At 46.4% G+C, this 25,821-nt stretch overlaps 1 protein-coding gene across 2 annotated transcripts in view; it reads right to left on the bottom strand.

Annotated features, from left to right (window-relative positions):
• Positions 1–25,109, bottom strand: part of WWC3 (WWC family member 3) — a 128,631-nt gene extending 103,522 nt beyond the window's left edge. Inside the window, exon 1 of one of the 2 annotated variants that reach the window (XM_054472107.2) lies at positions 24,470–25,109. In XM_054472107.2, the coding sequence (XP_054328082.1) occupies positions 24,470–24,750 (281 nt within the window). In that variant the 5' untranslated portion in view covers positions 24,751–25,109. The remainder of the gene's footprint in view (positions 1–24,469) is intronic. The other variant, XM_054472106.2, reaches the window with a different exon arrangement.
• Positions 25,110–25,821: the final 712 nt, after the last annotated feature.

The raw sequence follows: 25,821 nt of genomic DNA, 5'->3' as shown, positions 1-25,821 counted from the left end.
AAGTAGGGGTGACAGTCTACTACTTGTGACTGGCATTTGAAGTGGGTGGCAGTCTTGTGGAACTTAACCTGTGGGATCTGACTCTAACTCTAGGTAGACGGTATGAGAAGTGAGTTGAATTAGAGGATGCCAGTTGGTATCCACTGGAGAATTGCCTGGTGTGTGGAAAATGCCCACATATCTTGTTGACTTGGGGTGAAGCCTTCATTGTTTGTTTTTTCCTATACTGTAAACAGGAACCATATATGGAGGGCACATGATGAGTAATTTTCACCAGCATCTGTTTTTCAAACTAGGAATTCCACCTTGAATGATGAAAGTATCTTCAGAACTGTCATCAAATAATTACTCATCCACCCAGCTGTGGAAGACTGGGCACTGCCATTTGCCAAGTGCAGGAAAAGCTCTGAGAAACAGGATAACTGAGGGTAACCCCTGACAGGATAAAGTCTGGCAGAGAAGAGAGAAAAGAAAAATGCCAGCCAAATACATAAACTAAGTATGTTTCACCGTGATGTGCTTCTGCATGGAGTAAACAGTAAAATGCAACAATTACACCAGACCCAGCCTCTCCTTTTTTGGAGGGAGGCGATGGTTTTGAAATAGTAATCAATCTTTAAAACTGGTATACAGAGCATGTGCTAATGTATAAGTCTCTTCTGACAAAGAGACTGAAACAGATTTTCCTTTGCCTTCTTCTCTGTAACACTGAATATGATGTATATAAGATAATCCTATAGAAAATGCACAGCAAAAAAATGTTTTGCTAAAAAATAAATAAATAAATAAAAATAAAAAAGCTTTTGCCCTGACATGGAATTTAACAAAACACATGCATTTATATGGAACTGAAGCCCTTTGAAGAGCTCTTTTTTCTTCTCTTTTCCCACATATCAATATCTGGTCTCAGGAATCCCTATGTTCTTCCCAACGTTTGTGCTTAAGTAACTCATTTTAGACCAGCAGGAGACAAGGGTGGGGAAAGAGGGTCCAGGTTGTGGACTGGTGCAGAAGGTGACAGGAAGGAAGAGCGACTCGCGTGGAATACGGTAGGCTCTCACGCCCCTATGGACCCAGAAGCAACAAGGGAACCACTAGGGTGGATCCCAGATCCGTGGATGGGGTTTCCTCATAAGAGATTCCTGTGGGGCAGAAAACCCTGGGGACCCTCTCTCTCCTGCCCCCATGCTCAGCTTCCTATCAGATGGAGAACTTCTTTCATTAGAAAGCTCCACCAACAGCCCCGGAACCATCCCACTTTCTCAGTTTTGAGCCCAGCCCTCAGCCATCCTTTGGAATTAAGGGTACTTTGGGTGGGGGCAAAGCAGGCTAAAGATACTGTTCTTCATGGTAGAAAACCTCAATATGCCACATTGACACGATTAAAGGGACATTTCAAACAAGCACTGAGAGTGCTCTCCCGACCAGACGAGTCCCCACAGAACTAAGCATTGCACCGCTCAAGGGCTTACGCATGAATGCCAGGGTGCCCTTCAGGTGGACAAAGTGTCACCTCCTGAGAGGTATGACAAGTCTTGATGGCACCTCGAGGGGCTGGGCCACCCTGTCACATGAACCATCAGGACAAAGGGCAGCCTACTGCACATTTCACAAATGCTCTGCAAGGGCATTCCGGGAATGGGGAGCAGGAAGCTGATGGCAGCTGATTCTCTACAGAGCCACTGGATTCTCTTTTTTTTTTTTCTTTTTTCAAAATTTCCCTTTGAACATAGGATTCTCTTTTTGATGTCACCTGTTCAGTCAGGTCACCGGTTACCTTAACAACTGCGTTGCCATGTATTAGTTTTATGTTTGTTCCCTTTGTGGTGGGAATGTATTATCAGAATCACCTGAGTGGCTTGAGGGACGGGGGCTACGTTTAAGAAAGCTTCCCAGGTGTGTTGTAAGAAGCCCCAAGGAATGAATCGCTGGTCCCGTTCTTGAGCCTGGTTGCTAATGGAACCCACTGGGAGCACTTTTCAAAAAAGGATGCCACTTGAAATTCATTTATGTGCCGGGCGCGGTGGCTCACGCCTGTAATCCCACCACTTTGGGAGGCTGAGGCGGGCGGATCACAAGGTCAGGAGATCGAGACCATCCTGGCTAACATGGTGAAACCCCGTCTCTACTAAAAATACAAAAAATTAGCCAGGCATGGTGGCGGGTGCCTGTAGGCCCAGCTACTCGGGAGGCTGAGGCAGGAGAATGGTGTGAACCCGGGAGGCGGAGCTTGCAGTGAGCCCAGATAGCGCCACTGCACTCCAGCCTGGGTGACAGAGTGAGACTCCATCAAAAAAAAAAAAAAAAAAAAGAGAGAAATTCATTTATGTGATAAGTATCTAGTCATGTTCTCGTCACATTTATATATTCTAGGCTGAATATATAAAGAACTCTTAAAACTCAGAAACAAAAAGATAAACTAATTTTCAAATGGGCATGGGACTAGAATAGATATTTTTCAAAATAAAAAGATATACAAATGGCCAACAGCACATGAACAGATACCCAACATCATCAGTCATTGGGAAATGCACATTAAAACCACAATGATATGCCACTTCACACCTACTAGGTTAGCCATTTTTTAAAAAGCCAAAAAAAAAAAAATGCAAAATAACAAGTGTTGGCAAGGACATAGAAAAGCTGGAACCCTCCTATACTTTTGCCAGTGGGAAAGTAAAACAGTGCAGCCACAGCCGGGCATGGTGGCTCACACCTGTAATCCCACCACTTTGGGAGGCCGAGGTGGGCGGATCACGAGGTCAAGAGATGGATACCATCCTGGCTAACATAGTGAAACCCCGTCTCTACTAAAAATACAAAAAATTAGCCGGGCGTGGTGGCAGGCGCCTGTAGTCCCAGCTACTCAGGAGGCTGAGGCAGGAGAATGGCGTGAACCCAGGAGGTGGAGCTCAGATCAGACCATTGCACTCCAGCCTGGGCAACAGAGCGAAACTCCGTCTCAAAAAAAAAAAAGGTGCAGCCACTGTAGAAAACAGCCTGGCAGTTCCTCAGAAACTTACACATAGAATTACCATATGACCCAGCAATCCCACGCCTAGGTATATACCCTAAAAAACTGAAAACAGGGACACAAATACTTCTACCTGTATTTCATAGTAGCACTTGACAATAGCCAAAAGGAGGGAAACAACCTAAATGTCCACCAAATGATGAACGGATAAACAAAATGTAAACGTAGCCCAGCCATACAATGAAATATTACTTGGCCATAAAATGGAACGAAGTTTAGCCAAGAGTGGTGGCATGGAACTGTAGTCTCAGCTACTCAGGAGGCTGAGGCGAGAAGACTGCTTGAGCCTGGGAGGTCAAGGCTGCAGTGAGCTGTGATTTACACCACTGCACTCCAGCCTGGGTGACAGAGTGAGACTCTGTCTCAAGAAAAAAAAAAAGTAATGAAATATTTGACACGTTACGATATAACATGCATGAATCTCGAAAACATTGTGCTAAGTGAAAGAAGCCACAGAAGGGCATATATTCTATGATTCTATTAATATGAATTGTTTAATAAAACAATGTCTCGCCACCTCTGATCACTATTATTAATGCCTGATTTCTGAAATACCTGTAAGAACAGAACTCTCTACAATAAACAGAACTGGAACATCATAGGCTTGAAGCCACAGGTATCATTTCTATCTTGAGATCGATCTTGCTCCTCAGATTTCCCACATGAATAGGCAAATCCATAAAGACAGAAAGTAGAATGGTGACTGCCTGAGGCTGGGGATAAGGAGAAATGGGCAGCTGAGGCTGGGGATAAAGAGAAATGGGCATCGACGGCTTAATGGGTACACAGTCTTCTTTTGGGGTGATGAAAATGTCTTGGAACTAGATAAAGGTAGTGGTTGCACAACACTGTGACAATACCAAATGCCACTGAATTGTACACTTTAAAATAGTTAGTGTTTAATGTTTAATTTTATATTTCTTTTTTTTTTTTTTTTTTTGGAGACAGGGTGTCTGACTCTGTCACCCAGGCTGGATTGCAGTGGCGAGATCGTGGCTCACTACAACCTCTGCCTCCCAGGTTCAAGTGATTCTCCCACCTCAGCCTCCCGAGTAGCGGGGACTACTGGCACGTGCCACCAAGCCCGGCTAATTTTTGTGTTTAGTAGAGATGGGGTTTCACCATGTTTAATTTTATGTCATGTTAATTTTACCTTGATTTTTTTAACGGAGGAAAGATGGACATCAGGGGGCTTCCTGGGCCCTGCTGATCAGAACCTCCTAGGATGGCACAAATACCAATATATAGCTCCCAGGTTAATCTAACATGCAGCTAGGATTGAAAAGCACCAGGTTAGGATACTGTATACGTGTATACACAACCTTCAATATAAAAGTGGGGGCCGGGTGCAGTGGCTCATGACTGTAATCCCAGCACTTTGGGAGGCTGAGGTAGGCAGATCACTTGAGGCCAGGAGTTCAAGACCAGCCTGGGCAACATAGCGAAACCCCATCTCTACTAAAAATACAAAAAATTAGCCGGGCGTGGTCACGCATGCCTGTAATCCCAAGTACTCAGGAGGCTGGGGCATGAGAATCGCTGGGACCTGGGAGCGGAGGTTGCAGTGAGCCAAGATCGTGCCACTGCACTCCAGCCTGGGTGACACAGCCAGACTCTCTCTCAAATATATATATCTCACATATTTATCATACATATGAGATATACATATGAGATATATATATAAGCACTTCTGTGGCCAACACCTTAGGGTTTCACCTGCTGCTACACTCATCATGGATAAAGTGTATAACATTTCTGCCTGCTCCCTCTTCCTAGAAAAGAAAATGTGCATTTTAAAACAATGTAAGTAGATGTGCAACATTCAGAAAATGAAGGTAATGGCTACATCACAGATATGAGGCACTCAAGAGCAACCTAACCAGAACAGTGAGTGGATTCATAATCATGCCCCCAGAATGATGGACACAGTTTAGTCTGCATAGTCTTCAAACAAACCACAGAGTGGTGGTCACAAATCAGCAGACCACTGTGTGCTCATTATGAACACCAAATAAGGGCAAATATGAATGGGCTCTTAGGAGTACCAACAAGACCAGATGGGCAGGTAAACTTCAGTTGGAGCCATGGGTAGCTCAACAAAAGAAAGAACAATCTAACCTGGAGCTGGCTACCATCTGTGGTTAGAGATGTTATTCAGCAGGAAGGACCCAGCCACATGACTGCAGATGGGCCAATGTTTTTTATTCGTGTGGCAAATCTGAGGAGTAAGACTGACCTCAAAATAGAAATGATGCCTGTGGCTTCAAGCCTATGATGTTCCGATTCTTTTCACTGTCGAGAGTTCTTATAGGCATTCCAGAAATCAGGTGTGAGTAACAGTGGTCAGAGATGGTAAGACATTGTTTTATTAAACAACTCCACTGGAGTAGAGGTAGTTACTATGAAGGATCGCTGTACATACAATTCATTTGCTCATTTATAAACAAACTATGCCGCAATTGACACCTTTTCCCAGCACCTTCTTTTTCTTGCTTCTGGAGAGTTCTTACTTTGATCCCATCTTTTGATCCCAGTAAGCATAAGACCTAATTAGTAACAGATTCATGGCCTAACAATCATACTTCTGTTTCATCTTTACTTTCACAGCAAGTCATGGGAGGAAAAAAAGAACTGAAGAACATCAGTTTCTTCAAAACCCATTCATTAATACGAGAACTATAACTTTAATGTAGGGCTGTCTTTTTGGTGAGAAAAAAAACCCAACCACTTCTTACACCTCCCAGCTTTGCAAACACTACCGGCCAACCACTTCACAAAACCAATTCCAGTAACTCCTGTGCTTGAGATACCATTATGTCATTGGTTTGCTTCATGGAAAATTTCCTGATTTTCATTTATTTCAGTAGTTTGGAACATGCCAAGATACTCACTTTCTTTAACTCTGGGTGGAGAGGTAAAGCAACCCAACACCAGTTAGACATAAAAAAGACTATGGAGAAGAGAGGAAAGACCCAGAGGCATGCTTGCTTTTTCTGCTACACAATCGATACTGAAGAGCTCCCGAGGAATCCAAGCTGTCTGTGAACTTCCTATGGGTTTGGAGAGCGTTCTTCCACAAACTAATCGCGCGGGTCAGAGGTGAAAGAAACAGCTTAGCTTTGGCTCCCCACCACCTGGTTGGGATTAATCCACATGGTTTTATAACTCCAAAAATGAGACAAAAGTAGCATTTGTGCTTGAAGTGAAATGATAGGGTGTTATTTTCACTGATGCAGAAAAGGGATGACCACTCCAACAGATGAGAGAAGGGCTACTAACCACTCCTAAATAAGTGGGAAGAAGGTGATATGTTTCTCTACTTTACATAACAAGAGAAAAACTGGCCCACCTTAAGAAAATGCAGATTTTGGATTCCATCAAATATTTACCGAGCTGGCACTAGGTTTAGAGCTGAGACACTGACAATGACTCAGGAAAAACAAGTATTTTATCAGTCATGTGTTTACGTAAAACTTCAGTGTCATCTATCTTTTAAAAGGAGCTGAGTGGCAAATAGCACAACAAAGAGAATTATCTCTATTAGTAATTCTAAAGCATAGTAAGGACATGTGTTCCTTTTTAAAAACTGAAAGTAAGTCTATCTAAAGCCTTGAGGTAAAGCTGAGGGCCGGGAGTTGTTCAAACAGGAATTATTGGTTCTGGCCACTGCAGTCGCATTTAAAATGCAAGAGCTACTCTGTCCTTCGCCTGTAACTACATGTGAATGCAAGAAGCTATTCTTGGTAATCCTTGACATTTTTGTCAATATGCCACGTCCATGGTGACATTTTGGAAGTTTATGATATGCGTTCAGTGGGGTGGTTTTCAGTGCCTTGGCTTTTAATATTGAGAATAACAAGGTGACAATCTTGGGTTAACCTGGCCAGGTCAAACACAGAATGAGGTATCTGGAATGCCTTTTGAATCAGTATTATCTACAGCAAACCAAACAGTGTCACAGTGCTCCTGAAGAAAACGTACAATGTTCCCCTGGAGGAAAAGTGTTAAAAGCGCTGTAGAGTTGGCCACCATGGACTTCAAGCCCTACCATTTTAGATCCAAATCACCCCAGCCAGTAGAAAGCAAATGATCACCACTTCTTTTTTTAAAATAATAATAAAATATCAGTTTCTAAACACAAGAACTTAAAGCATTACACAGGCATTCCAAAAGCACATATGAATATTCACTGAGATGGAGTCTCACTCTGTCGTCCAGGCTGGAGTGCAGTGGCATGATCTCGGCTCACTGCAACCTCTGCCTCCCAAGTTCAAGCGATTCTCCTGCCTCAGCCTCCCGAGTAGCTGGGATTACATGTGTGCACCACCATATTCAGCTAATTTCTGTATTTTTAGTAGAGATGGGGTTTCACCATGTTGGCCAGGCTGGTCTCGAACTCCTGATCTCAGGTGATCCGCCTGCCTCAGCCTCCGAAAGTGTTGGGATTACAGGCATGAGCCACTGCGCCCGGCCAAAGACGCTGTCTTTTAGGACACAGCCCCACTGCTAAAATAACAGGCACATCATGCATGCACTGCACACTACTTCCTGTTCCACAGAATTCCTTACGGCCCCAGCAGCAAAACTGAGAAGCAGTCTGGGAAAAAACCCCAGCTCCTCTGCTGATCCACGCATGACAGCCTTGATATCCACTTTGGCGGAACCCTTTACTCCTCAAGCCAGCAAGGATTCTGAGGGAGGGTCTCAGGAGCTGGGGTGAAGCAGACAGAGGATCAAATCGCAGGGTCCAGGTCCTCAGGAAGCCACCCCACTGCCTCCTCCTTGGCCTGAGCCACCATTGCTCAGCCCTGGGGGCAGCTGCCATCTCCTAAACCAGTCTCCTTGCTTCAGCTCCTGCCTTCCTAGTCCCCCACAGCAGTCAGAGCGACCTCAATGAAATGTTAAGTCTCCCAACAGAATAGCTCCCCTACTTGCTCAGAGTCACACCCGGAGTCCCTACAGTGGCTCATGAGGTGCTGCCACCGCTGCCTCACCCCATCACCCTCCTCCTGGCCCATTGCTCTCGTCTTAGCACCTGTAGCTCCTTCTCCCTGAAAGCCTCTGACCCTAGACACCTCGGGTTCCCTCCTCCCCTCCCGCAGGCACCTGAAAAATAAGGCCTCTCCAGCCACTCTCCACAAAACGGTCACCCACCCAGCCACATAGTCCCACCAACCTCACCCTGCCAGTTTGCACCTTGTAATGTGGTAACACACTCAGTGATTGCTATTTGCCACCACTGCACCGGAAGCCCCACAAGGGCAAGGGCCAACGACAACAGCTCGCTGCTGGAGCCCTGGAGCAGGTGTGAGCCCGAGCCCCCAGCTCTGCTGACTCAGGGCAGCTCACTCTCTATGGGGGCGCTGCCCTGCACGGCAGGTGTGGACGATAACCCTGGGCTCCACCCACTAGGTGCCAGCAGGACACACCCCATCCCCCCTAAGTGGGGACAGCAAAAAGTGTCTCCAGACAGTGCAAATGTCCCGAGGGGCACAGTCACGCCCGCCTGAGAGTTACCACTATTTTAGTGGCATTTGTGAACCTAAGGGTGGGAAGATCTTTTACAGCCTTGGGCACTTGCTGCCAGCAATATACTGAAGCCAACTCTGTATGAACTGTTCACTGTCTTCTGCTGCCTCTCTCTAACCAGCTTCACCCACTTTCCCGTCTCCCACCACTGGTCTGTGACCCCACAAAAGCAAGGACTTTCCCAGGCATCCATATGGACAAGCTGCCCATGCCACCCTTGACTCTGAGCTCTGAGAGTTTCCATCCGAGACCCAAACAGCACAGAAATTTGGGCAAACTTCATTTTGTTCCAAAAGTAAGTTCATCTGCACATTTAAATATACATCCAAAAGCTGTTGGTACACATATGACAACTGCCTCCCAGGTATTGTACAAGGGTGCTGAGACGTGGCTGAAGATCTTGATCTTGAATCAACTTCTCCAATTCTTTTTTTTTTTTTTTTTTTTGAGACAAGGTATTGCTCTGTCACCCAGGCTGGAGTACAATGGCGATCATAGCTCACCACAGCCTCAAACTCCTGGGTCAAGCGATCCTCCCAAGTAGCTGGGACTACAGGCATGTGCCACCACGCCCAGTTAATTTTTAATATTTTATAGAGATAGGGTCTCCCTATGTAGCCCAGGCTGCTCTCAAATTCCTGGGCTCAAGCAATCCTCCCGCCTCAGCCTCCCAAAGTGCTGGGATTACAGGCATGAGCCACGACACCCGGCCCACTTCTATTCTTAACATCTGTCCAGTATTAAGTGACTGCTAGTTATGGAACAAAGTCTAATCATATAATGTGAATTTTTTTAAGTCTCTAGCATCACTGAGTGCTACAATTTCCAAGTTCCAGAATACTATGACGTCACACCTAGAAATCAGTAATTCTATACACACTCAGAGTATTTTCAGATTTGTGGCCAAGCTAATGTAACAATAACGAAAGTGTGTGACACAAAAGCATTGGCTGTACAGTCATGCACTGTTTGATGATGAGGATATGTTCTGAGAAATGCATTGTCAGCCAATGCTGTCACTGTACAAACATCACACAGTGTGCTTACACAAACCTAGCTGGCACAGCCTACTACACACCTAGGCTATGCAGTAGTCTAGTGCTCCTAGGATACAAATCTGTACTGAATACTATAGGCAATACAGTAACACAATAGTATTTGTGTGTCTAAACATAGCTAAACATAAAAAAGGTACAGTAAAAATATGGCATCATAATGTTAAGGGACGACCACTGTATACGCAGTCCATCATTTCGGTGCAAGACTGTATTAACATGGTAAACGAGAATGACATCGGCCAGGCACAGTGGCTCACGCCTGTAATTCCAGCACTTTGGGAGGCTGAGGTGGGCAGATCACGAGGTCAGGAGTCCGAGCCCAGCCTGGCCAACATGGTGAAACCCCGTCTCTACTAAAGATACAAAAAATTAGCCTGGCGTGGTGGCGTGCACCTGTAATCCCAGCTACTTGGGAGGCTGAGGCAGGAGAATCGCTTGAACCTGGGAGGTGGAGGTTGCAATGAGCCAAGATCGCACCATTGCACTCCAGCCTGGGCGACAGGATGAGACTCAGTCTCAAAAAAAAAAAAAAAAAAAAAAAGAATGACATCAATCATGGGGTGGTAAACTGAGCATGGATCAATTCCAGCCTGCCTCCTGTCTTTGTAAATAAAGTTTTATTGGAACACAGCCAGGCCCGTTTGTTTCTGTATTGTCTATGGCTGCTTCTGCACTACAGCAGCAGAGTCGGGCAGTTGCAATAGAATCTTCATGGCCTTCATTCACAAGTCCTATGGGTTTAAAAAAAAAAAAAAAAAAAAGAGAGAGAAAGAGAGAGAGAATCCTATGGCTTTCAAAGCCTGAGATATTTACTATCTGGCCCTTGACAGAAAAATTTCAATGGCTCTCTTCTAATCTGTTATCTCTCTTTAGTAACATTTCACTTCCAGCAACTTCGCTTCCCCAGCCACAAAATCATGAGAATGCAAAGAACAGTTGCTTAGTGAGGAAAAACAGTTATCATAAATTCTGAGCCCTTGTCTTTACACTGCTGAGCCTCCAGTGCTACCCAACTACAAGGAAAATAAGGAGGCAAATCAGAAGCAGAAGTGGAACCATGGAGAGAGGGATTTTTTATTTTATTGATTGATTGATTTTTTCGAGACAGGGTGTCACTCTATTGCCCAGGCTGGAGTGCAGTGGCATGATCTTGGCTCACTGGAGCCACTACTTCCCAAACTCAAGCAATCCTCCCACCTCAGCCTCCCAAGTAGCTGGGTCTTCAGGGACATGCTTAGCTATTGTTTGTATTTTTTGTAGAGACAGGGTTTTGCCATGTTGCCCAGGCTGGTCTCAAACTCCTGGGCTCAAGTGATCCACCCGCCTCAACCTCCCAAAGTGCTGGGATTGCAGGCATGAGCCACTGCACCCAGCTAAGGGAGGGAATTTTGATAAGCAGAAGACTAAATATGCTGAGGTATCCCAAAGCTGAAGGAGTATGTAATATGACCACAAGGACAAAGAACATGTGAGTGCCTGTTCTGCAGCAGACACTCACCTAAGATCCTTACCTAATCTTAGAGTCTTCAAAACAACCCAGAGGGCAAATGCTTTGCCCCCATTTTATGGAAGAAGAAACTGAGGCTCAGAGAGCCCAAATAACCTGCCTTAGGAGACACAGCAAATGGCAGTCCCGAGTCAGACTCAAAGCTGTCCATGTATGAAATCAGGGCTACCCACACCTAGGTAGTCCCTGCAGTTAGTGGTACAGTAAGTAGTAAGTCCTCACTAACGTTTTCAATAGATCCATGGAAACTATAACTTTACGTGAAACAACACATAAGGAAACCAATTTGACCACAGGCTAATTGGTATTAACTAGAGTTAAGTTCCTACAGCCTATTTCTGGTCACGAAAACATCACCAAACTTCTAAATAAAGACCCCTAAACACTTCTAACATTAAACATTGAAATAAACGTGTGAAAGAAAAGAATGTTAATATTTAAACGCCAAGTATCAATTGGTCATTTAGCCACAAAATTCACTTGACTCCAAATACTGCCAGGTAACCAGATACCACTCAACTTTATAAAACAAGTAGTGGTACTAATGAGCCATCCTATTAGATAAATGCCTCAGTGAAAAAGTTAGTTGCCTTAGTGAAAAACCCACTATATTTTTAATTTAGTAATGATTACCTGGTTATTACATGGTGGTATCTTCCCCTTACAGTTGGCAAGACTCCTGGGCAATGTTAACATGTGCCTTCTTGGCAAGTTTCCCTGGCAATTGTATGGACATTTCGAGAAGCCCAAAAAAGCTTTTTGCATGGTTAGAGGCTGCCAAATCTAATCTACATAGTCTGGTTTCTCCAACTACCAAATCAAGGTAACCATCTGAATTTAAAAACAGATTTGCTTTAAAAATTGTTTGTAAACGCCCAGGTGCAGTGGCTCATGTCTGTAATCCCAGCACTTTGGCAGGCCAAGGCAGGCAGATCATTTGAGGTCAGGAGTTCGAGACCAGCCTGCCCAGTATGGCGAAACTCCGTCTCTACTAAAAATACAAAAATTAGCCAGGCATGGTGGCATGCGCCTGTAGTTCCAGCTACTCGGGAGGCTGAGACAGAAGAATCGCTTGAACCCGGGAGGCAGAAGTTGCAGTGAGCCAAGACCACGCCACTGCACTCCACCCTGGGTGACAGAGTGAGACTCCATATAAAAACAAACAAACAAACAAAACAATGTTTGTAAACAACTTTATTGAGGTATGATCTGCATACCATAAACTCTCCCATTTTACATGTAAGATTCAATGTTTTTTATAAATTTACTGACTTATGTAACACACAAACCAATTTCAGTACATTTCCATCACCCCAATGACATCCCTTGTGCCCAACTGCAGTCACCACACTCTTCACCCCCAGCCCCAGGCAACCACTAATCCACTTTCAATCTCCATGAATTTGCCTTCTCTGGACACTCTGCAAAAATCAAATCATATAATTATGTTGTGTCCATATCTGCTTCTTTCACTTAGTGTCACATTTTTGAGATTCATCCATAGCTCCCCTTTTCATGTGAAACCTATCTAGTACTTGTGTATCCAGTGGGTGCACACCACAGGCTAAAGCTGGGGTGGGTATGAGGGAGGGGAAGAAGTGGAGAGAGCACGGAAGGTTCTCCCTGAATCACTGTTGAATTAATCCTTTATGATACACCTACGCTAGTGATGGTGACTATGTGAGCGTGCATTCATTCAACAATACAGAGTGAGTGCATGGCAGACATCTCTGGGGGTGTCTGCTCATTTCAAACCAAGCCTCCATTATTCTGGGAACCACAGCTGGGCTTCCAGAGAGCTCTCATCCTCCCGAAAGCATATGCAAGCTTCTGTGTGCTGGTGCCTTTTTCTGAACACGGAATCCCTACCTTGTGTCAGATTTCCCAGGGTCCATGATTCCGAAATCCTTTAGAATCCCTGCACTCTACCATGAAGCCTTGGAGCAAGCCTAACAAGGCTGTCAACTGCACAAAAGAATACTCACCAAACAAAGATGAAGGACAAACTTAGAAATATTAGGTTGAACCATACAAATACCAAGAGTTTAATAGTTCTAAAAAAACCACTGGAACTGAAAAAGAACATTACTGGAAAAACTGGTAAAATTCAAATGTCTAGAGTTTGGTTAATAGTAATGTTAACAAGGCTGGCTTCTTAGGTTTGACAAAGAAACATCACCACAGAATATACTATAGTGATATTAGATGTTAACAACAGGGAGACCATCTAATCTTTGCAACTTTTCTGTAACTCTAAAATATTCCAAAATAAAAATATATTAAAACAAACAAATTAACAAAAAAATTGGGTTTTATTCATTCCATGCCTAGAACTATCTCCTAAGGCAAACATGAAAAACAAAACTACAGAGAAAATAACTGCACATAGGGACCATTATAATTTTAGTACTTATATAATCATAAATATCAGAGTGAAAAAGACAGGAATATTTAATAAGTGAGGGGACAGCAGCTCAGTGGCAGCCTAAACCTCTGATCTTATGCCAATCATGAAAACTATGGGGCGGCAAGGAACAGAAAACACAGGAATGAGAATGCCTTAGCTGGCTGCAAATAACAGAAATTCTAATTCGACTGGCTTTAAAGGACAAGATGATGCTGTTATCACGTTTCGCGTAAGAAAAAGTACTGAAGGCAGACAGCTACCAAAGCTTAATTCATCCATCCACCCACCTCATCAAAGACAGACTTTCCACTCCACCACCCTCAGCTTTTCAGCCAGCTCCCTCCTAGTTTTGCGGGCATCAGTGTGGCTGCCCACCTCCAGGTTTCCATGGAGACAGAGCATCAATTAGCAGAAGTTCCTTCCATGTAGGTCTATGGGGACAAGGAGCCCTCTCCCCAACCATGCCTGTCTCATACCTCCCCTCACAGCTCATTGACCAGGTCTGAGTCATGTGCTCCTGCCTCAGCCAACTGCAGGCCCAGATGCTGTATGATTGGCTTAGAGCCATCTCAGGCACTATTGATATTAGGGGCTGGATCATTCATTGCTGTGGTGGGGTCGATCCTGTGCATTGTAGGATATTCAGCACCATCCTTGACCTCTACCCACTGGATGCCAGCAGAACCTACGCCCAGGTGTAACAATCAAAAAATCTCTCCAAATGTTTCCGAATGCCCTGGGTGTAGGGAGAAGGAAAAGGGAATCCTCCTCAGTTGAGACCCACTGGCTTAGGGCAATCAGGACATCACCAGGAAGTACAGACAAGGTCATAACCCCAGAGCTGAGAGAAGGTGCGGCCACCCCAATAATATGGGTGCTCTGACAGCTTACAAGGAGGGACTGCTCTTGAGAACATCAGAATAGTGTACATGAGGAAAAGTCAGTGAAATACAGCAATACAAAATGATCATTAAAAATCAATAAAACCTGTCTCTACATGCATAATTTCATTCAGCAAACATTTATTGAGGGCCTACTATATGCTAAGTACTATACAGACAAAACACAATAAAATCTAAATGAGATTATTTAAATTTACTTTTAAACTATAAATAACTAGATCTCTGCTTGGTTCCTTCATTCTCAATCTCTTTTTTCACTTTTTATTTTGGAATAATTACAGATTCATAGGAAGTTGCAAAGAAATATACAGGGAGGTCCCTGTGAAATGTCCGGAATAGGCAAATCTATAGGGATGAAAAGCAGATTAGCGGTTGCCAGGGGCTGGGGGTATGGGGGCTGACTGCTAATGAACACGGCGTTTCTTTATGGAGTATTCAGAACTACATAGGGGTGACGGTTGCACAATCTGGTGAATACAACAAAACCCACTAAATTGTATACTTTTATTTATTTTTATTTTTTATTTTTTTGAGATGGAGTTTCACTCTGTCGCCCCGGCTGGAGAGCAGTGGTGCCATCTCAGCTCACTGCAGCCTCCACCTCCCAGGTTCAAGTGATTCTCCTGCCTCAACCTTCCGAGTAGCTGGGGTTACAGGTGCCCACCACTACGCCCAGCTAACTTTTCTTATTTTTTTTAGTAGGGACAGGGTTTCACCATGTTGGCCAGGCTGGTTGCAAACTCCTGACCTCAAGTGATCTGCCCACCTCGGCCTCCCAAAGTGCTAGGATTATAGGCATGAGCCACCGTGCCCAAGGTAAATTTTATAGTATGAGGATTATATCTCAATTTTTTTTAAATGGAAATAATTTTCAGGGTAAATCCAGTTGACCCCATACTCCAAGGCCTCCCCCATGCTGGGGACAGGCACCTGTCCACAGGACAGAGCTCTAAGTGGCAGAAAGAACACGTCTCCTGCAGTGACTATGTGGTCTCCTGGCCGAGCTCCAAGCCGCCTGGAAACGCCACACCCAAGCTGGTAGATGCCCTCTTTCCTGGAGCACAGAGCCTCGTGCAGAGGAGCTACTTGGGGCACCTCCGCCTGCCTCAAAGATCCACCCACTGCCACTGTGGGGCTGGTGACCCCAGGCTTGGTGCAGCCATCTCCCCCGTTCATTCTCAACATCAACATCCCTCCCTCCTCCCCATGCTCTCAGTCCCTTCAGTTTTAAAGAAATGAAAAGAGAACCCTCCAGATGAAAAATGCTGGAGATCCCACAGCTCCATAAGCGGCCTTTCAAGATGTCCTTGCTCTGTATTTGTAGAACTTCTGAGCAAAGGCAGAAGCACTCCACTCCTCTCACCCCTCCCTCCTCTGAACCGAAGGGAGAACCAAATAGCTCGGGGCACTGAATGGCTCGGAGCATCTTAGGCAGCCTGATCTCTCCCTCCACACACAAACACGCACACACATACACACACACACATTCAAAAGGCCAGGCCAGCTCTCTGGGTTGCTGCAGAACACAAGTGTGAACAGATGCATCTTCTTCTGTTTCACTGCATATATGTATACTCTTGACAGTCAGTAAATACCTATCAATTGAGAGTATTCTAAGAATTGAAGAATACAGTCATAGTAATATATGTTCCCAGTTTCATACACTGGTTCAGGGTTTTTCACATAAATATGTTTGAGATTTGCTCGTGGAAACACAGAAATCAGGTCTCTGTTGCATAGTATCTCAGGAACTGACAACAGGCTTGAAACAAATTCAGCTGCTAAAGATGAAGCATTGTAACCAGGTGGATGGAGGTAGCTCAGCAGTTCTCAGCCAAGGGATATTGCCCGCCCCAGGGGCCATTTGGCAATGTCTGGAGACGTTTTCGAGACATCTGAGGGTGGTTAGTTTGCTACTAATATCTACATATAGTGGTAACAGACCAGGGACGCTGCTAAACATCATATGCTACATATGACAGCCCTAACAACAAGGAATAACCCCACTGCCAGGGTTACTTTAGACCAGAGTTGAGAAACCCTGGTCTAAAGTAACACGTTCAGGATTGCTTGAGCCCAGGAGTTGGAGGCTGTAGTGAGCTATAATCATGCCACTGCACTGCACAGCCTGGGCAACGGAGCAAGACCGTCTCCAAAAATAAAATAAAACAAAAATAACACTTTCTTGGTTTGGACACCTTTTAGGACACTGCCCATCAGCAATACAGTAACTTGAACAGCTTAACATGTTTCTCTATGTAACGGAGTTACTGAACACACAAAACCACCACCACCAACAAAAGCTTCTGAGTGGGGTTAATAGAAGGATTTTCGGTTGGCCCCAGTGAGTCCCGGCTCCTCCTTAGGTGCCAGTAAGATTCCTCTGCTGCCCTCCTGATTTCACCTGCCTTCATTCAAGCATTAGCTAAGTCCTCTACACCACGTTTCCTTCACAATGTCTCTGACACAATCCCTGCCTTTTCTAGCCCGAGTACCCCTGATCGCTCTAGCTCAGGCCTGTGACCACTTGAGAAAACCTCCACTAGTTTCCAACTGGCCTCTTCTCTCAGAAAGCCTACCTCTCCCCACCCCCAGATTTGGCTAGCTCACGAAATATGTTTTTGGTACAGCACATCTGATGTGAGTCCCAATGTGAGTGACTCTCCATGCTTGTACAAGAAACGAGGACCCTCTGGGGGTACTGTGAGAAGCCAGGGAGAGAAAAAAGATGTAAAATGCTTCGCACAGTACTTGCCTAAGCATGTAATAAATGTCAGCTGCTGCTGTGTTTGTTCTACAGACACCAAGCTGACCAGATGCTTCCATTCTCACTAAGATAACAATGCATGTGGGGGTGTTAGTTTCCTACTGATGCTGTAACAAACTGCCACAAACCCACCCATGCTGTAACAAATTGCCACAAACCGATGCTGTAACAAATTGCCACAAATCGAGTGGCTTAAAACAACACAAATTTATTATCTTACAGTTCTGGAGGTCAGAAGTCCAAAATCAGTTTCTCTTGGCAAAAATCAAGGTGTCAGCAGGTCTGCGTTCCATCTGCAGGCTCTAGGGAACAGTCCATTTCCTTGTCTTTTCCAGCTTCTAGAGACCGCCTGCATTCCTTGGCTCATGGCCACTTGACTCCAACCTCTGCTTCCGTTGTTACATCTCCATCTCTGACTCTGACCTCACCCTCCTCCCTCCCTCTAGTAAGGATGCCTATGATGACATCGGGCCCACCCACATAATCCAGGATCATCTCCCTATCTCAAGATCCTTAATCACATCTGCAAAGTCTCTTTTGCCATGGAAGGTTACTTATTAACAGGCTTCAGGGACTACAACGTGGACATCTTTGAGGGGCCACTATACCACAGGAAGGATTAAATATCAAACAATAATGAATGCAAGATCAAAATAACGAATGAGTACAGCAAGGTGCAAGGGGCACGCACAGTTACCTAGCCACAGTTACCTAGCCAAAGGACAGTCAAGAGCAGGCAGGGGACCTGGCTCAACTCCGAAGTCGAACAGATGCTGACCTCACTGGCTATAGGAAGTGAGGCTACTAAGTCAATCTCCCCTGACGTCAGTTTTATCACATGATCGCCTACACCTCATGCAGCCATCATGGGCTTTCGATGAAAACATTTATGCAATTCAACCTGAAAAAGCTGATAAAGGAAAAAAGAAAGAAAACATCCATGCAAAAGCCTAGTGCATTCCACATGTGTCTGTCACAATCACAGAGCCAAGGGAGAAACCTGCAGGCAGGAACAGCATGGTGAGGCCTCGTGGAAAAGGACACGAGCACAAGGTAAGCCCCACGGCAGCCTGTCTGGTGTTGCTAAACACTGGAGTCCCAAACCCTGGAAGAGTGCCTTAGACTCAGAAATTGTGCAACAAACAGTTGTTGAATGAATGAATAAATGAATGAATGAATGAACAGAGGCAGGATGCTTAAAAATTGTGTGGATTGGGCAGCTGGGTGGCATTCTGGAAAGAGCACCCAAATGGGGCTCAGAAGACCCAGCTCAAGTCCCTTGCCCTTCTAGCAGCCGGCAGAACATACCCATTGGCTGTGGCTGTCGCTGTCAAGTAGAAAAAAGAATTTGAACAAGATGATCCTAGCTCTTCCAGCCCCAAAGCTGTGGGACTCTGAGCTACATGCTCTGGCCTGAGTCTTACCTCCCTTACATGACAGCTCTGGGTCAGCCGAGTTGACTCATTCCCTCATTTATTCCGAACACACCCAGCACTTCCTCAAGGCCAGCACTTTTCTCCTGTTCCCCTTATCTTGCCCAGATCTTGCTTTTTTCTCAAAAAAAGAAAGAAAAATCCCACACCAAAAAACCAAAAACCAAACTACAAAGTTAACTTATCATTTCTATGGCTGGTAGTTTCCCTGCATGAGTCTTGTGTGGTTTACATTAGTGGCACACTAATATATTAACTGAATATATTAACTCAGAGTACCTTGACCACTTTATGAAAAGGTATTTACTGGCTGGACGCGGTGGCTCACGCCTGTAATCCTAGCACTTTGGGAGGCTGAGGCGGGCGGATCACCTGAGGTCAGGAGTTCAAAACCAGCCTGGCCAACATGGCAAAACCCTGTTTCCATTAAAAATACAAAAACTAGCCAGGTGTAGTGGTACACGCCTGTAATCCCAGCTACTTGGAAGGCTGAGGCAGGAGAATTGCCTGAACCCGAGAGGGGGAGGTTGCAGTAAGCCGAGATCGCACCACTGTACTCCAGCCTGGGCAAGAGTGAGACTCCATCTTAAAAAAAAAAGAAAAAGAAAAGGTATTTACCATTGGGCAAAAAATATGGGAAGAACACTTGTGCCTCTTTTTTAAAGATTCACTGTCTTTGACAGTTGTGTTTACGTGTGCGTCTTGCAGGGTTGTGTGGTATTATCCTATAGATGGACTGAGTGGATCATCCTATAGATGATCTTGCTTTTCTACTGCTGGAAAAGCACGAGAACCCCTCACCCAGAAGGATGGACAAGGAAAAAGACAACCCCAGGCTCAAGTGAGCCCACCTTTTCTCTGAAGTGATCATTATCCGAGAAATTGCATCAATCCTGGGATGCCTTGCAACCATTGTTATCTTCATTTTATGTGTCTGTGTGCCACCTCCCAGACCAGCTTGGTTTCCACATACTGTCCCTGCACACAGAAGGCCAAGACTCTCCACAAATATTTCTTCACTTTATTAGATTTAAACAGGGATAACTGAACTCAGTAGAATTTAACTTTGCTTTTATTCCATCAGATTTGTTTTACTGAATTTATGAGAAAGACACCATTAGCAAAAGGATCTGAAATGGAAGTCAAGAAGCCTACTGTAGGCTCACCAGATGACCATGAACATGTTGCTGACCCATGGGCTCCCGAAGTAGAACCTAACTAGAGATGGTGATACGTGTTATTTCCACTTCCCAAATCAGAGTGAAAGGAAGGAGAAGGAAACTTGATTTCCAAACATCCAGGAGCTATTTTTTGGAAATGAATTACTTTTCCTTTCACTTTTCTTTAAAAAATAAATAAATAAATAAATAAATAAATAAATGGAAGGAAAGGAAAAGACCAAAAAATGTGAGACCAAAAAATGAGGGTTGATGATCTAAATGGAAGCAAGAGACGCTTCTTCCAGGGACTGACCCCTTACAGTCTTAAAAACAAGATGCTCCCCCATGTTCATACAAACACTATCTATAACCTTAAAAAAAGAAAAAGGGAGAAATCACTACCTGTTTCTCAGAAAGCTCAACCAGTACAGTTTATGTAGTCCAAAAATAGACTCTGTGGGATAAATATAGTAAACCTCCTATTAGTTAATACTAAATAACTAAATAAAGGTTCTAAGAAGGTAGCAATGATGTTATTTGGCTGTTAAATGGGGATCCAACCTAGCAAATTCCAGAGCTATGGATTGTTTTCCTCTTAAAGCAAAAGCATCTTCAGAAGACTTTTAAGATACCACAGAATTCCTCCATGAAGCACAGGTCAAATCCCATCTGGTGAACAAATGGGTCCCCAAAAGCTTATGCCATGACATGATCTTGCTCTTCCGCCATCAGCATGATTATTCATACTTTGATCTCAAATATGATATCGTCCACCATACTTAAGCTGCCCAGAGCTGGCATTTCCAGTACCGTACAACTCCACCTGAGCTACAGGAAATGGAACATGAGGTTTCAAACACTCAGTCCATCCATAGGATAATACCCAAATAACCCTGCAAGACACACACGTAAACACAACTGTCAAAAACAGTGAATCTTTACAAAAGGGGCAAAAATGTTCTTCCCATATTTTCTGCCCAATGGTAAATACCTTTTCATAAGGTGGTCAAGGTATTCTGAGTTAATATATTCAGTTAATATCCACTAATATAAACCACACAAGACTCATATAAGGAAACTACCAGCCATAGAAATAAGTTAACTTTGTAGGTTTTTTTTGTTTTTTTGGTGTGAGGTTTCGTTTTGTTTTTTGAGACAAGGTCTCACTCTGTCACCCAGGCTGGAGTGCAGTGGCACAACCACGGCTCACTGCAGCCTGGATCTCCCCAGCTCAAGCAATCCTCCCATTTCAGCCTCCTGAGTAGCTGGGACTATAGGCGCACACTACCCCGCCCACGTAATTATTTTATTTGTTTGTAGAGACAGAGTCTCCCTATGTCGCCCAGGTTCGTCTCAAACTCCTGGACTCGAGCAATCTTGCCACCTGGGCCTCCCAAAGTGCTGGGATTACAGGCATGAACCACCACGCCTGGCCTAACTTTGTAGTTTTTAACCAAGTTTTTGGGTATGATTCCCAGTAAACTATGAAAATTATATGTACAGTATCAATCTATAGAAATAGTGAATTTAAACTGAAGGTGGGTTTTTTCGTTTGTTTTTTGAGACAAGAGTCTCACTCTGTCACCCAGGCTGAAGTACAGTGGCGCGATCTTGGCTCACTGCAACCTCCACCTCCAGGGTTCAAGTGATTCTGCTGCCTCAGCCTCCCAAGTAGCTAAGACTACAGGCGCACACCACTACATCCGGCTAATTTTTGTGTTTTTAGTAGAAACAGGGTTTCACCATGTTGGCCAGGCTGGTCTTGAATTGACCTCAAGTGATCCACCCACCTCGGCCTCCCAAAGTGCTGGGATTACAGGCATGAGCAACCACGCTCAGCCAACCGAAGGTAGGCTTATAATCAAACTAAAAAATTGTTTTTAAAATATTGAGATTGGGTATACATCTGTAGCCACATCCGTAAAGACGTCTCCTTATATCTTCTTTGTTGTAACTTTAAAAAGCAGAGTTACAATAATTTCACCAACATGCTCTGAGCTGGCACTATCAAATGTTAGACACAACACTGAATGGAATTACTATAAAACTCGATAAGAGATTTTGTTTACAACCCTTGGACAGTATTTTATGCTATACAGTTTTTACTAAAGTTTATATGAAATTATGTTTAAAATCAACAACAATTTTCACTAAACCTACTACATTCATTTATTCCACCACAATTTCATTTTCTTAAAGAGGAAAAAAAAAGCTATTATTTATTTGCCTTTCTCCTGTCAGGTCTCTATGTGGAAGCTGTTTGGTGAAAGTCCTTGTCTTTCTTGAATACCATTTTCCTGTGTGTGACTCAAACGCAACTCAAAAAGGATTTTAACTGTCAGATGCACATGGAGAAAACACTGCCCTCTGACATGCAGTTCTTCCCATATAATAAAAGTTAATTACAACTTTAAAGGATAACCCGCCACCTATAAAACTCAGCCAGGTTCTGTTTTGAAAGAGGAAGAAGAATGACTATTACAGCCTTCAGCCGACTCCACTTAAATGTTTGTGGCTTGCTGAACATTCCATACATATTTCGGGCAAGGTATTATGGGAGCTGAAGTTCAAGCTGTCCCCTGCTGAATTTTCACTCACTATAAAAACAACGTCTCATAAAAGTACACACATGTTTTTACTTTACAAAAAAAAGGTAAAATATCCACTTTTGTTCACTCAATTGACACTTTTAGCATTAGAACGGAGACTTTTTAAAAACCTTTAAGTGATTGTCTGAAAAGTAACAAATCAATTTCTGGAAAAAAGGAATATAGGAAATGTGTCTGAAATACATGGAAAACAAGATTCTCCAAGCTGATTTCTGTATGGTCCATTCACGTTTGTCACAGGTTACACCATTAAAAAGAAAATCCTCACATTGATATCTTTCAGCATGAATCTCCACTCCAATATAACCACAACTGTTTTATATTACCCTTGGAAAGTGAGCCTTAGCCTTTTCTAAGCAAAACACTATTTTAATTGGTTCATTTTCCAGTTGTTTGGGTTTTTAACATACATATGGTATAAAAGGGCACTGCGTTCCAAGCAGTTCTACCAATTCCAGAACCATCCAAGGGTTGATCAAACAGCTGGGGCTCTAGCCTTTGGTTAAAATTATAACATGATCTCACCTGATTTTCAAAATAACTAGGCATCTTTTTAACCCATAAAATTGTACTAGGATTGATATAGGTTTCTGAGCCCAGAGGTTTGCAATGTTCAGCGAGAATGTTAGGGAACCACGATCTTTTTGTTTTGCTTTCTTTTGTTTTCCCCTGCTTGAACTCAGAGAAATCTTCAAACAATGCAGCAGCTTCTCTCCTCAAAAGTTTATTTTCAGACGCCAGTGCCATGCAGGCCGCCTTCCCTGCGCAGGTAGGAAGGAAGCAGGCACAATGTCACCACACTGGGCCTTTGCAAGTCTTCAAATCACTGGGAAGCCTGTGGTGTTTCCTTTTTGGCACTCAGGCCCTGGAAGGAGAGTTGCTCTAGAGAGGACAAGACATCAGATAACCTGTGGAAACACCTGATGTCCACAGAAATCCCAATTCCACACAAAATACATCTCTGTAAAAGCAGTTGAACAATCGAAACCCGTAGACAATAGAGCAAAAAGTTAAGGAAAAGCTTCATTACATGAAATTAAATGAAATCTGGTAGTGCTTTTACAAGAATCAGTTTTTACTTGATTGGGTTTTTATACGTGAATAAGACAGCTTTGTACCCCATGCATATCTTTCACAAAAAGGAAACTTAAAATACAATTCTTGTTTTTCGTTTATTCCAAAAGCATATGGGACTAATCATATTGCATTCTGGCTGCAGTACAGAAGGCTATTTCAAACAGAGTTTTAACTCACGAGTTTTAAGGCGCTAAAGAGCAACTAGAGTTTGGGAACAGACTTCTCCAACTCCAAAAGGGTTGGGAATCCCTCAAGGGCCCGTCTGGCATCAGGTTTTGGATGGAAACCAGCCTGAACCCGCCAGACAGGGAACCCGCACCCCAAAGCTGGGGCGCACGTTTGTGATCCAAGGTGACAGCTCAGCTCATCTCGCCACCGCGGGGCTGGGGACACCTGCAGAACCAGGGCCACGGCAGTGGGCCACAGACGCCCGGGACCGGGATGGGCGAGGCTGCCGCAGAGAAAGGAAAAGAGGGCCATCTGTCAGCCCCAGGAGAGGAAATTCCAGGAGCCCAGTTCCCAGGCGCCGGACAGCGGGTGACGTGAGGGAACCGAATGAGAGGGTCCGCCCAGCGGCGGGGGACCTGTAGGCGGCCGGCCTCGGGGCTCAGAGGGCTCGAGGCCTGGAGAAGGGGCACCTCCATTCTTGGTTAGAGCCCTGGGAGTCGGGGTATTGGGAGGGTGGATCCTCTCCCGGACCCCCGGAACCAAAGATCTTCACCCAGCCCCGAGGGCCTCCTGGTGTCTCCGATCCTCTCCCTTGGGCCCAAGGGATGGGGGCGCCTCGATCGTAGCCTGGACCGGAGCACTCCAGGGAGTCCCCTGGTTCCGGGGATGGAGGCGCTCCGAGCTCTGCCCGGGCCAGGGGGCTCTCGGCGGCCTCGCGCTGGGCGGGGCGTGTCCCCAGCGCATCCGCGGTGGCGCCGGCCGGCGGCCCGGGTCGTAGCGCCCGCGCCGGGTCTGGCGCCCCCAGCCGGCCCGCTTACCGGTCGCGGGGGTCGATCCACGACGTCTGGCGCGTGTTGTGGTCAATGTAAAAGACGCGGCCGTCGTAGTCTCGCGCCTCCTCCCAGCCGGCGGGCAGCGGCAGCTCGGCGCTCTCCCGGGCCCGCGGCGGCGGCGCAGAGGGAGCGGGGGGCGTGGGGACCGCGGCGGGGGGCGCCGGCGGCGGCGGTTCCCGCTGGGGCTGCGCAGACGGCGGCGGCTCCCGCGGGGCCTCGCGCGGCTGTCCCCGCCGTCGCCGCCGGCCGCCGCTCAGCCAAGGCATGACGGCGCGGGCCCCGCCGCCGCCCGGCCGCCCCGCGCGCGCCGCCTCCTCCGCCAGCACTAAGGCCCGGCGCCCGGGGCGCGGGGGCGGCCGCGGGGAGCCGCCCGCCGCTCCTGGCGCATCCTCCGCCCGGCGCCCGTGCACCGGCGTCCGCCCGCCCGCCCTAGCAAGCCGCTGCCCGCGCCGCCCACTCCGTTCAGCTAGCCCGGGTGGCCGCCGCGCGCGAAGTCACAGCCCGGGAGCCGCCGCCGCCGCTGCCGCCGCTGCCGGCCGCCCCTCCGTTCCCGCTGCGCGCCCGGCCATCTTCGTTCCTCGGCGCGGCCCGGGCGAGCAGGGGCGGGGCGTTCGCAGGCCCCGCCTCCGGCCGTCCCGCCCCGTTCTCACCCAGGCCCGGCGGCTCCACCCAGGCCCGGCGGCTCCTCCCGAATCTCCCACGGAGGCTCCCGCTCCTCCCGCCGCCTGTGCTTCTCCACCCACTCCCGCTGCTCCGCCTCCCCCGGCCCCGCGTCCTCCGCGCCTCTCCGTCGCCGGCTGCTCCGCCCCCAGTCTCCCTCGGGGTCCTCCTCGGCTCTCCGCTCCTCGACCCCACCCCCACCCCTCCGTTTGCTCCTCCCCCTCCGCCGTCCTCCCTCTCCGCGCGCTCCTCCCTCTCTCCCTCCCGCTCCACCACCTTCCTCCGGCCTCGGGAAACCGCATGGAGGCCAGGATGGGCGCCGCCGCGTCAGTCCGCCCCCGGGCCCCCGCGTAGAGGAAGGCGGGAGGGGAGGACGACGCCCTACCCGGACTGCGGGCGCGGCCTGCCTGGGGTGACTCCTCGGGCGCAAACAATTCCCGAGAGAGCGGGCAGTGCCCTCACTTCACCCGCTCCCGGGCTCTGGCTGTCTGGAGAGACCCTCTGCGCACTTGGCGGGAGGCTGCGCCCTCGGTCTCCCACACAACCCGTCTGGTCCCGCGAAGGTGGAAAAGCCCCTGAAGGCGGGGCCGAGGGAGCTGAGGAGCTGGGGGAGCCCGCGGCCGGTCCTCTCGGGCGGCGCAGGGAGGACGCCTCTGGAAGCGGGCAGCTGGGCAGGT

The sequence above is a fragment of the Pongo pygmaeus genome, chromosome X (genome assembly GCF_028885625.2).
Source record: "Pongo pygmaeus isolate AG05252 chromosome X, NHGRI_mPonPyg2-v2.0_pri, whole genome shotgun sequence".
Classification (NCBI taxonomy): Eukaryota; Metazoa; Chordata; class Mammalia; order Primates; family Hominidae; genus Pongo; species Pongo pygmaeus.
This window is presented reverse-complemented; position numbering and strand designations above follow the sequence as displayed.